This window comes from Bactrocera tryoni, chromosome 5 (assembly GCF_016617805.1).
Source record: "Bactrocera tryoni isolate S06 chromosome 5, CSIRO_BtryS06_freeze2, whole genome shotgun sequence".
In the NCBI taxonomy this organism is placed as follows: Eukaryota; Metazoa; Arthropoda; class Insecta; order Diptera; family Tephritidae; genus Bactrocera; species Bactrocera tryoni.
Window position 1 is genome coordinate 11,296,004 of NC_052503.1, and position 13,787 is coordinate 11,309,790.

The window sequence follows — 13,787 nt, forward strand, 5'->3', positions numbered from 1 at the left end:
AAAAAATAAAAACATTTTTACTATCCATTTTTTATATGATTTTTATTGACATTTTAATAATATAAAAAAAAAATTCCAAGAAAAAAACCAAAATTCGTCGAGATACGGGCCGGTGGAGTGGGGCTTCAAAACAAACGGTGCTTCCTGGTTGACGTCATTTCAACAAACAAAAAATAATAATAATAACAAAATGGCGTCGACTTGAAAAAAAAAATTTTACCCGATTTTTTCGACATTATCGAATTTTTTAAAAGTACTTCAAATCAAAATTTTTGGAAATCCAAGGCAGGCACGATAGAGCATTGTATAAAAAAGATACATACCAAATTTTAAAAGAATCGGTTAAGTAGAACTTGAGATATCATGTCAACCACCTCAAAAAAAGTAGTTTCGAGAAAAACGCGTTTAAAGTTTGGAAGACAATTCTAGTGAACACGGACGCCACGTCACAAAATCGGCTGTATCTCCGAAAAAAAGGCGAATTTTGAAAAATTCTTTCAAACTCATATTTTTGAAAGTCTAAACTTTCAAAATATGCAAAAAAAATTAATTTTTTCAAAATCCTAGACCAAAATACTCGCTTAAGTTTGTCACGAAGTTTTTAACACCCAGAAGGAAGCTTCGGAGACCCTATAAAGTATATATATAAATGATCAGTATGTTGAGCTGAGTCAATTTAGTCCGTCTGTCCGTCTGTCTGTCTGTCCGTCTCTCCGTCCGTCTGTCCGTCTATCTATCTCTATATATACGAACTAATCCCTCAGTTTTTAAGATATCGTTTTCAAATTTTTCTAACGTCATTTTCTCTTCAAGAAGCTGCTCATTTGTCGGAACTGCCGTTATCGGGCCACTATAACATACAGCTGCCATACAAACTGAACGATCGGAATCAAGTTCTTGAGTGGAAAACTTTCACTTTTGACAATGTATCTTCAGAAAAGTTTGCACATGTAATTTACTAAGTTAATACAGTAATATACGAAGAAATTGTTCAGATCGGTTCTAGTGATGATATGGAAAACTTTCGCATTTGACGTGGTATCTTCACGAAATTTGACATTGATTACTGCTTAAGGTAATAACATAATCTCCGAAAAAATTCTTCAGATCGGATTATTATAGCATATAGCTTCCATACAAACTGGACACATCGACCCTATGCACCTGTGAGGAGTATATTAGCTTCGGTGCAGGCGGAGTTAACATTTTTTCTTGTTCTTGATAACATCTAGCGTAAGCGTGCACAACCACCACTCACCACTTCACAATTGAGGATGAGATTACAAAACAGATATACAAAATTATAAGGAGCTGAGAGTGTAAGGTTATTGCTAAAACCTAATTACCTAATTACAACTAGGTCCAAATCCGCAGCGTAGAATTTGAAACTGGCATCATATCTTTTTTGCATTGTTGTCGAGGGTATCCTGCACTCATCTTATGATTGAATACTGTAGCTATTCCAGCCTTTTTTTTAGGTTATACGTGCCGTCATTTTGTATTTTGAAGTAAAAAAATATTCAACATAGATTTGGAAGAATAATCTAATAATTTTAAATTATGAATAAAGTTTTACTATTTTTTGCTCATAGTAGTAACACGGGGTTTTCAAATAGGGACGCTACAAAAGTAGACCGATAGGGACAGCAAACGACGCCATTTTTTTCCCCGCTCTTTTGACATTTCTCTTCAGTAAGGGCATTTCATCATGCAAAGATATTCGATTCAAAAACGAACCGAATTTATTAAAATTCACTACCGAAATTTGGAGTTAGTAACCTCAACTTTAAGAGCGCTACGTCCAATTTATGATCGTCATAAGCGACATCTTCAGCGTTAAGGCTCTTTTCTGGCTGAGTGAGTTCGTCATTAAGGAAAATATTCGTTATTGGCCAGGCAGCAAAAAATTACGGTTTGTGCGGTTTATGGGCCGGCGGCGTCATACTTCTTCCATGATGATCAAGACCGGTACATTACTGTCAATGGAAATCGCCACCGATCAATTTTAACCGAATATTATTGGCCCGATCTGGATGATATGGACTTGGACAATATCTGGCCTCAACAGCAAGGCGCCACAAGTCACACAGACGCCGTCTGACTATTTCCTGTGGGGCTACGTTAAGTCTGTGGTCTATGCCAATAAGCCAACGACGATTAATGAACTTCATACGAATATCGAATGTTAATTTACAGCAGTATCGGCAAATTTATGCTCGAAAGCCGAATCGAAAATTTAGTTCAGCGTCTAGTTTGCTGCAACCATGCCCATGGTGGGCATGCAAAATAAATCGAGTTCCCTACATAATGGCACCGAATCGACTTTCACAGGAATTAAGAATTTCATTAATTACCCATACTTGTTTAATTAAAAAGAAGTTATGTAGCGCTCTTATTGAAAAACTCGTTAGAAGACATAGATATAAAAATTTAGAGAGAATGTATAGTTATCTTTAATAAATAAATATGAAATCCATTATTATTCCGATTGATGGCTCAAGCAATATGTGCCATGTGACCTTGGAAAGATAAGATTTTGCAAACACTTTTCAGAGAGTTTTGTGATTGCTTGACATGAAATCTTCTTCAAAAAAGGCGAAAACGCAAGCGAACCGAAAATGTAAATACTCTGAGTGTTTGTTAAAGCAAAATCGATGAGCGGGCGCAAACGGTAGTCAAATAGTAATTTAAAAAATAACATATATTACAGCACCGAAATACTAAAAAAAAAGTTTCGTTTTCTGGACTCGAAAACATACTATGGCTTCTTACATAGATAACTCAAGGCTTTTTGCGAATTTTATCTAACAAATGCCAGTTTTCCGGTAAGTACGTTATGAAAAATACTATGCTTATACTTAATAGCCAGCCTTAACTTCAGATTCGTGGACATTATAACTAAAAGCTTTAGACAGCTTTTATAGCTTTTGCGCTTCTGTTGGATATCTAGACTATCAGAATTGATTTGATTTATTGAGTCAGGGCATAATCTTATTCTACCACTACCACGTGAGAAGTTACATGTTCCATTCAAGTATGAAAAAATGGTAAGCAACCAAAAAAATGTGTGTTTGATTGTTTATCTGTTAGACGACACTTAAAAAACTAATTTTCGATAAGGAAATGAAGAAAAATTAATTGATAACCGTTATCTATATTAAATTTGTTTTCAGCACTGCTCTCAGGTCTAAAGCAAAACTTTATAACGGATTAGAACACGCACGTGTTTACACGGCAAAAAAACTGTTAAAACTTCTACAGTATATTGCAACAAATCATTTAGCATGCGGACTAAAATTAATAGGGGGTGTGGTCAGTAGAACTCACAGCAGAAAAATTAGCTTTGTTAAATGGGGATTTAAATATAATATATATTATGTTGAGTAGTTTACCACCCAACTCTGCATCATTCACAGGTGCCAACACAGAGACAAAAAAGGGTGAATGATAAAGTACCGTATAACTAACGAACAAATGATGAAGTGCTGCCGTTGGGCGCTGCGCAAGTGTGTAGGAGACACACGTTAGAGTTGTTAGTTGGAGTGGCTCGTAATTAAACCGTCATTAGTGCACTGCCAGGCGGTGGGTACAAAAGATGGATGGCAAGTTGGAGTGAAAAATAATAATTGTGGGGAGAAAGTTATAAACTGCACGAAAGTTTGCGTGGATATTTTTTCTGGTATGGTAACGGAAATCAAAGTGTTAATATTGAAAACAAAGCCAGGCTTTAGTTGCTTTCACAGTACCAACCAATCATAATAACGAATAACTAAAAAGTGCACAAAGAAAGAGTACAAAAAATTCAATGATAAAATGCAGCTTTGATAGCTCATATGCAAAAGCAGCTAAGTCAAAGCGACTGCATCAGCGCCAAACACACACGGCTCCGACAAACATTGACGCCAAAGTGAAAGTTGGCTGATTTACACCATCAAAGCGCTGTTTTTTTCCATAATGCAACAAGTAGGGAAAGCAAAACAAAGAAAAACTTTTGCACAACTCAACAAGCAGTTGCAAAAAAACTCGGCAAAATCAACTGAAATGCACTTTCAGCTGTGAAATGCATTACGAATTGACTGCAGCGCGTTTCAGTTTTCCTTTATGCCTTCGTGGCGGCTATAAAAAGTGTGCGTGTGAGAAAAAAGCAATAACTCTGGCAATTTGAGGCTGCCATAAGTGGGAAATGCTTTCATTGCTTAACCTTTTCACACCAATACGAATTGCAAATTCGCTATTTTCATGGCTTTGCTTTCGCTGCAAATCGATTTGCGTGCAAAGGCGCGCCACAAAGCCAAACAAACTGATTGCTCTCGAACACGCATACGCCATGGCGCACCGACTGCAATTTGATGCGTAACACGATGTGAAATGTTGCCCGGAAATGAGAGCAATTTGTACTTTAGTAAATCATAAAGGCAAAAATATTGCTTTATTATGAAATGTTTTTTTGCTATAAAACGAATTAGGGCGCTACTTTAGGAGCAAACAAGCAGCCGATACTTTTTCAGCGTTTAAGAGACGAATTTTTAATGAAAGTATAAGTTTTGTAACCATCACAATATATATTTCAAAGCCCCTGTGCAGCCGACCTGTGCCGAGGAGAAATGTGTAAATGAAACAGATCATACTTTCAGTTTATAAGAATGCCTAAAAGTATGCCATAAACTCAGTAAAGCTAAATTATTTTATTTGGCTAGATAATAGTGTGGTACTCTAACTTAACGCAGTAATAAATATAAATGATGTTTATTTGCTAACAGTAGAAAAGCAGTTTTTTCGTGACTCGAAGCGACAGCCGCCTAAATATATACTATACGGGAGAGAGTAAAATATCTTTTAATATTCTGAGTAGAAACTTCATCCAAAGAAGCTTAATAATATAATCGACGCAAATCGATATAATCGATAAATCATCAAAAATTATTTCAGATTGCCATGCAAGCTAAAGATCTTCCACACAAGGACTTGATTTTGATCAGTCATTTTGAATGATAGGTTTATGCTAATGATGCTATATCGGCGGTTCCGACAAATGAGCAGCTCTTTATTGACAAATGAACGTGTGCAGAATAGATATTTCAATAACAGAGGGACTAATTTGTGTTTTTAATTGGTACAAATTATTCAAGGACGGCCATCAACATGAACTAATGATCAACACCCCAATAAAATAAAGGAATTGGTGCTTGAGAATCGACGACTAACAGTTAGGGGTCTTACTGTCATCGTTGGAATATCGGAAGAACCTGTGAACCCCATTTTGAAAAATCATTTGGGCCTAAAAAAATTTAAAACAGAATTGGCTCCAAAATCACTCAATTTTTTTCGAAAAACAGCGTCGCCTTATTATTGGCGGTGAGTCTTGGATATATGCTTACGACCTGGAAAAAATGATCAATCGGCCGAATGTCGTGAAAAAGGTGAGCCGGAGTGCAAAACCCACGTCAAAGCAGGTCAAAAATCAAAGTTATGTTGACAGTTTTCTTCAGTTAACGAGACGTGGTGCACTCCGCATTTCTTCCGACGGGCCAAACTGTCAACTAGGAATACTAATTGAATATTATGCGTCGTTTGCGCGAAGCTTTTCGTTAAAAGAAGCCGGATTTATGAGCAAACCAATCTTGGCATTTGCGCCTCCATAATGCACCGTCGCAAACTGCATTGATTCTCCTTGAGTTTTTCGCCAAATTTCCAACTCAAATCGCGCCGCAACCACCGTCTTCGCCTGATTTAGCTCCGTGTGGCTTCTGGCTTCGAGAAAACCATTTTGAGTGAATTGAAGATATTAAACGTGAATCGCTACGGGCATTGAAGGCTATACCGAGGCACTTATTGGCTGAGAAGCACTTCGATACCCACCCAAAAGTCGAAAATTTGGTGTCTGCTTAGATCGCTTCACCAAAAACAAGCGAACCAGTTACTGTCGTCATAAAAAAATGAGAACCAATAATGTCTTCGGCATGATATTTACATTATTTGTTTTTCTTTTCTTTTATCGGTGACTTAGCACCTTCATTGCTTTGTGAAAATACCTAAATATTTTTAAAGGTATAAAAAGTGATGTTAGTAAAAATTGCGTGTTAATATTCAAAACAATACCCTCAATAATACACATACATACACACAAGTATGTACGGTAAGTATCCAGCCACGCGACCACTCCCAGTCTAAGTACTTAAGATTGCCGAAACAACAAACATAGTCATTTATGTATGTGAGAACAGCAAAACCCGAAGAAAAAATTCCGAAAAATTCATTTCAGCAAAAAAGAAAGAGTACTACCGTTAAATGAGTTGGAAGTACGAAATCATTATCATTTGACACAAGCTGAATCTGGAAAATTGAAATCAAATCATTTTACGTGCTAAGCATGCAAAGAGAAATACACTTAACTGTAATACCGATATGCAACAAAGCCAGACAAACGGCAGTATGAATGCGTAGCAACAACACTATGCAGACATATTAGCACACAAAAACAATTCACCCCTCCGAAAAGAAGGGAAAACAAATACACCTTAGACACGTAAGGAACACACTAAGCCGACACAAGTGCCTTACGAATCAGAGAACCAACAACAAAGAAGGCATATTTATGTTAGTAGCGGTATAACAAGACATTCGCAAGCACACATGTCCCGCTACGTTAATATATGCAGTTGTATCCAAGAACCTTTCTATGCACAAAGGAAAATTGTTATCATTCTATGCGTGTAAATATGGCAGCAGAGTTACATTTGTTGAAGAAGAAGAAAAAAACTTTAATATAAGCATTTTCTACAGGGGTTTGACGAAAACCTTCCTTTGCAGAATTGTTGCGAACAGTGCTGTACAACTTTTGTTCGAGCGTTTGCAATTTCAAATCATTTTCAGTTTTCTGGAAGGCAGAATAGTATTGACACTTGAGAAAACTAAGACCAACCGATAATTTTACCGTTTTCAAATTGGAAATTTATTAAGAAAAATTTTTACAAACAAAACTCATCAACGAATCTAGTAGTATGCAATACCGGTGACACCACGGATCCAGTCCAAATGGCGGCTGACACGTTGGAAACCAGATGGCAGACCAGCGGTGCAACCGGCGGCAGCAACGAATGAAGTCACACCAATCAACACTTGGTTGTTGTCCACAGCCAATGGGCCACCAGAGTCACCACCGCAAGTCGAACGTCCGCCGTTTGTGGAAACACAGATGGTGTTGTCAGTGACAGTGCTGCTGCCATAGACGCTAGCGCATTCGCTGTTGGAAATAACCTGAACACTGACGTATTGCAAATGGTCTTGGTTGTTGCCCGAAGTGCCACCCCAGCCAGATGCGGTAGCCCATTGACCCTCATAGTTGCTATATTGGTTGAAAGATGGCAGTCTGATGGCTTGAATGTTGCCAGAGAAGGAAACAGAGTGGATCCACACGAGAGTGACGTCGTTATCCAGAGTATTAGAGTTGTAATTGGGGTGCTGGTGGATATCCTGGGAGTGGATGGTGGTTGCATATTGGTTGCCATTGGAACGTACAACGCTACCCAAGTAGACGGTGATGGTGTGAGCCCTATAAGGATAAAAATTAATATTTGTAATTGGAAATTTTCATTACCAAAAGCTTTAACTTACTCATCTGTGCAGTGAGCGGCAGTCAGAATCCAATTTGAGCCAATCAAGGAACCACCACACCAGTAATTCCCAGAATTCTTCGATATAAGTAAACCAGCTTGATAGGGAACCAAGCCATCCCAAGCATAATCACCATTGGTGATGCGTCCACCCAAGACGGGAGACTCTGGGAAGTCCTCGATGAAAGCTGTTTTTTGGTACACCGGAGTTGCAGTGGCTGCAGCCACAAGGAGTGCTAAGACAACCAGGAACTTCATGTTGATTGTTTGAGTTAAGTGAATTCACTATGACTGCGTTGAATTCAACCCGACCTTTTATAAGTCAATACAGCGGAAACGGTTGAGTTATGGCAACAAATTATCAAATTTTAAAACTCTCATGAAGATAGCCAAATTTTGATTAGAAATCATAAATTTCTCTCTTAATCCGCATTTGTTGGGCATAAATTACTGTTATCAAGGAAATTGCATTTTCGAAATTAACGTTTTGGTGTACAACGAATTTTCGTTAAAATATACTATAACTGCCAAATCACTGTGTGTTTTTGATATTGCTGACGTCATTTTACTTATTTTTTTATTTTGTTTGTTTTACGGTTGGAAATATTACATATTTTCATTTAATTTGTATACATTCAATAGGGTACATTAAGTTTGCTACAGTTTTTGTCAGTAGTCGAAAAAGCATTTTCGTATTTCTAATCAAATTTCTACTTATTTTTTTATATTTATAATGAACTTCAATGAACCAAATATGTACGATTTTGGTCGAGCACTTTTCTGGTTTCTCAGCGAAAAGCTGTGACAAATAATTTTCACAGGCTTCTCTTGAAGCCAACTTTACTCTATTAAGGGAGTTCTGCGTTGACCGAAACAAATGGTAGTCCGATGGTGCAAGGTCAGGACTATATGGTGAATGCTTCAGAACTTTCCAGCCGAGCTCATCAAAAATGTGTGTGGTGTAGCGTTATCCTGAAGGAAGACGAAGCCCTTTCTGTTGATCAGTTCTGGCCATTTTTTCCGGTTGCTTGCTTCAATCTCATCAGTTGTTGACAGAAAAATATAGAATCAATCGTTCGAACAGACTGTAGCAGCTCATAGTGAATGATTCCTTTCCAATCCCACCAAACACTCAGCATAAGCATTGTTGCATTTGAACCACTTTCCGTCTCCTGTTACCATTCGCTTCAGAAATGGTTCGATTTCATTCCGTTTCAGGAAAGAATTGCAGATGTTAATTCGGTCCACTAAATTTTTCACAGACAATTCATGTGGTACCCAAACATCGAGCTTCTTTTTGAAGCCAGCGAATTTTAAATGATTCAAAACCGTTAGGTAATGAATGTTAAGTTCCTTAGCGATGTCATGGCTGCTTATGTTGCGGTCTTGGTCAACATTTTCCATCATTTCATTGATTTTTTCAACGATAGGTCGACGAGAGCGAGGTGCATCTCTCACATCGAAATTTTTTAAACGAAAGCGAGGGAAGCATTGTTGTGCTACACGAACTGATATAGCATCGTGCCCGTAAACTTCACAAATTTCATTGGTGCCTTCTTTTTTTATAAAAAATTTCAAAATATAGCGAACTTCTCCATTATTTTCACTCATTTTTCAACATTTGTGGTTAAATAAAACCAAAATATGACCTTTCAAACAATATATGGACACACTGGAGATATACGACTGCAACAACATCTATACGCTCAAAATACGAGAAGACTTTTTCGACTACCCAATGTTTATATTTATATGTATAATTTTTTGTTTTTTTTTATAATTGTTGGTTCATACGAGGGTTCTTATTGATTTACTTCATGCTTATTTTTGGGTAACGGTGCCTTCAGAAAACCCAATCATCCGATGTATCCTTATCGTGCTAAAACTCTGAAGCTGATAAGCGAAATCGAAACATTGCCACACCTACTGAATGACCTTATTTGCGAAAGCCATTACCATATTTACCATGACCATTATAATCATCAAAAACAACCGGAGAAATATCTATTATAAACACAAATGAACAACCTTGATGAAGTGCAACACACGTGCCGTTCTAATTTTAAAGGAAGCTATAAATTAAGTAATATAAATCTGAGTCATAAATACGCCCTCATTTGCTACTATATAAAAGTGTTGTATTCATGGCTTTCGGCACTGTAGTCAGCACACAGAATTCACAGAGAAATGAAACTCCTTTTGATTTTGGCTTTCGTAATCGGCACCGCTTCAGCGGCTGCCATTCTGGAGCAGGAGGTAGAGCAAACGAACGCAACCATCAATGGACGCATTGTTAATGGCGCCGATGCCTGGGATGGACTCTTTCCGTATCAAGCCGGTTTGACTTTGGAAAAGAATGGTCAATGGTTATGGTGCGGCGGATCTTTGATTGGCTCCAATTGGATTATAACTGCAGCTCATTGCGTCAAGGAGTAAGTGTGACAAATTGTGAAGAGTATTTTATATTTAGAAAACATTTTAAACAATTTTTCTTTTTCTAAAATTGCAGCGTTCAAGCCGTCACTGTCTATTTGGGTAGTACGTCGCGTGGTAATGGTCAATATTCCACTGTTGTTCATCAGAATGATGTCCATATCCATCCAGACTATAGTAGTTTAAATGATATCGCTTTAGTTTGGATCCATTCCGTCTCCTACTCGGGCAACATTCAACCCATCAGACTGCCATCGTTCAACCAATACAGCAATTATGAGGGTCAATGGGCAACACTTTCAGGTTGGGGTAACACATATGATGGATCCGGTCTGAACGGTCATCTGAAGTATGCCACCCAACCAATTATTTCAAATGGCGAATGCTCATCATATTTCAACATAAACGATGGTATCATCTGCACCACACCTGTTGAGGGAAGAGCTGCTTGTAATGGAGATTCCGGTGGCCCATTGGCTGTGGACAATAATCAAGTGTTGGTGGGTATCGTTAGCTTTGGCGGCGGCTGTCACTCATCCGCACCAAATGCATTTACCCGCGTTTCACACTTCTTGGGCTGGATCCGTGATATCACCGGCATTGCTTATTATTAAGGAGTAGTACATATCAATAATATAAATAAATATGATTTGCTGAACATAATTTGTAATATTTTTATTTAAAAGTTTATTTACTTCTTCTCAAACTCTATCTCTGCCTTTGTTGTAATTTATGGTTTTTGGTACTCTTATTGCGTGTATGGGTTTTTTAGAACATATCTTATGTATGCGGACTTTGGCGGTCGGGTAGACTGGTTACCAGAAAATAGTGCTTTATTAACATAACTTTTTTTTAAGTTTCAAAATACCTAAACATGTTGTAGAAAATGGCTTCAAATCTTGCGCTTAGGATGAGATTTATTTCTTATCGCCAAAGTAGACACTTTATATTTTTCTATGCATTCGATTATTGAGAATATTTCTAAGCGGTAATTTTCTTTAAACTGACTTTATAGTTAGGTTATTGGAATAACATTTATCCAAGAGTCGTCACAGCCTCCAAGTATATATCAGAGTTGTCGCGTGGTCTTATATATGTAAGGTATATCATTAACTACATTACAAAACTGCTTCGATAAGAAATTATAAAGAAAATTTTGAAATTAACAGATGAACTATCATTTGTAATAAGAACCATTTTGTTCAAGATTTGATCTAGTGACCGATGCCCAGTACATGGATTGCCGACCGAGCTATTCAAATACGGCGGCAAAGAACTGGTAAAGAGCATGCATCAGCTTCTTTTTAGAATACGGTAGGACAAAAATATGCCCGAATTAATTAGAATTTAAGTATGCTCTGCCCAATCCATAAAAAGGGAGACCCCGCAATATGCGCCAACTACCGTGGGATAAGCCTTCTCAACATCGCATATAAGGTTCTATCGAGCGTATTGTGCAAGTCAACCCACCGTCAACAAACTGATTGAACCTTATCAGTGTGGCTTTTGGCCTAAAAATCAACAACTGACCAGATTGAGCAATACCAAAGGCTCCGTCTGAATGACATTAATATAGCGAATTAAGAGACAAAGGATACGCTGGCTAGGCCACTTTTCGAGTATAAATCTATTTGATACCTTCTGAGACACGTTCATTCCCAATATTACGGTCAAGTGGAAAATCAAAAAGTTCGATAACTCGCTAAGTAAATGCATCGATGCGCTTATTTTTACAACTAAGCTGGTTATTGAGGATTCCAAAGGAAGCTGTATGCGGTAGACTCTTAGATGAAATCCTCTGCCCAACTACTCAGCCTATACTAAAGTTGGTACATAGTATTACCTTGATATTACTATCTAATATCATGAAAATGGGACAACGCCTACTTCCCTTATATCACAAATTTAAATTTTCTATGATTATTTTACTCTTATTGGAATGAAAACTTGCAAGCTCTAAGCATCCATCTCACGTCTAAAAATAGTACTTGGATTGATTTTTCAAGTTCCCACGTCGAATATGTGGATCTTATTGGCTATCGCTGTTTTGACAAAAATCGATTCAAATAAAACATTTGCCTGCTAATAATTTATAAAATCGGGTCAATACTTACCTTAACTGCAATATACAAAATGTAAAGATTTTCGACTTTCCTATATCTGCATGTGAGTTAACAAGGAGTTAATATCAAATTCAGAAGACTTGATAAATCCACCGGCCCAAAATATGAAAACATGATCATCGAAGTGTTCTCTCAATAAATCCATTGGTTCATGCGATGTGTGGGAAGTGGCGCCGTCTTGTTGAAAAAATATATCGCCATTAACGGTTTCGTTCTCAACGGCATTATTTTTGAAGAAATATGAAATGGCTACTCTTGAATCTCTTCAGATTGTTTTTGGTCCCAAATGCTGCAATTTAGCTTATTTACATAACGATTGAATTAGAAATGGACCTTAACGCTGCACAAAATTTGACGCGAAAACGTCGGATCTTCTTGGAAACTTCTTTCAGGAACCCATATAGCGAAGAGATGCCGCTTGGGAAGGTCAAGCGGCTTCAGTTCTTGCACAAGCAGTATTTTGTACGCTTTCAATTTAAGATCTCGACGTAAAATGCTCCAAATCGTTCCATACGTCAGTAATAATTGCTGCTAAGGGCGCCGAATCGACTCGTATACTACTACAAGTACGTATATATGTATACAGGTATGTATGATATTCGTTCTTCTAGCAGCCTTTACACCGAATAAGTCGATCAGTCTGTGAGTTATCTTCCTGAAATTTCGTAGAAAAATGTTCTTGAGTATAATTGAATAATGCCAAAGGTGAATGCAATCAGTTCAATTCCTTTTCTTAGCCTCAATATACCAGATATAGTGATTACCGACTCACCAGCTGATTACAAATTCTTTGTGTTAGTCACTATGTGTGATATTTTAGGGAAATTAAGTAAACGAGTTTTAGTACTGAAACTCAGAGGTGCTGATAACTCAAATAGGTGTTGATAACTCAAAATATTAGTGAATCTAAAATCTGATTATAAATCGCTAACGGTTTCGTCACATAATGAATATTAAATTAGTATAGATATTAAATGTTCGGTAACACCCGCCTCTAGCACTTCCCTACTTGTTTTATTTCACTTAAAAATTACCAAAAAATTTATGAATAAAATCCGCTTGGATGGATAACCGTGTACCTAGTGGTAAGTTCTAGGGTGGTAAATAACTTTATTATTGATTGATTGATTATCTTGATATGCTACGTGCACTTCAATAAAATATAATATTATCGGGCTCTTGCTTTCACTTAAGTAGGTTAATCATTAAAATCAGTTTTTAAGATTTATTGCAGCTTTCAAACGTGAGTAGTTAGATCCATGTTTTGAAATTTTTACGGACATTTTGAAGAGGTGACATCGCATTCAATTACCAACTTAGAATATATTGCAAATGTAAATAAATAAGAAAATGCTAGACTCAGATGCAATCGCAGCTTTTAAGAGTTATAAACGCGTGGAAAATTCGAGAGACCTGATCAAACCATAAAATCCAATTCTAAGAGCTTAAATGGTAACCGAGTTAGAGAATTTAATGTTCTTTAGAATAAGATCCTTTTGCAAGTGAATAAAGCAAGGAACTACAAAAAATCTCTTTCATTTCAATATGTCTGAAATCTGCAAGAAAAAAAGAATATATTCATGTCATTACAGCGAAAAGAAAAGTCATTGATTATAAA

The 13,787-nt window shown here is 37.1% G+C and overlaps 2 protein-coding genes across 2 annotated transcripts; one reads left to right on the forward strand and one right to left on the reverse strand.

The window, feature by feature from the left end:
• Window positions 1-6,993: 6,993 nt before the first annotated feature.
• Window positions 6,994-7,871, reverse strand: LOC120778915 (serine protease 1-like). The gene is made up of 2 exons (XM_040110961.1): window positions 7,615-7,871; window positions 6,994-7,552 (listed from the first exon to the last, which is right to left on the reverse strand). The coding sequence occupies exons 1-2, from the start codon at window positions 7,869-7,871 to the stop codon at window positions 6,994-6,996; spliced, it is 816 nt and encodes a 271-aa protein (XP_039966895.1).
• A 1,929-nt stretch (window positions 7,872-9,800) lies between these two features.
• On the forward strand, window positions 9,801-10,660 carry LOC120778917 (serine protease 1-like). The gene is made up of 2 exons (XM_040110963.1): window positions 9,801-10,045; window positions 10,123-10,660. The coding sequence occupies exons 1-2, from the start codon at window positions 9,801-9,803 to the stop codon at window positions 10,658-10,660; spliced, it is 783 nt and encodes a 260-aa protein (XP_039966897.1).
• The last annotated feature ends 3,127 nt before the right edge of the window (window positions 10,661-13,787 follow it).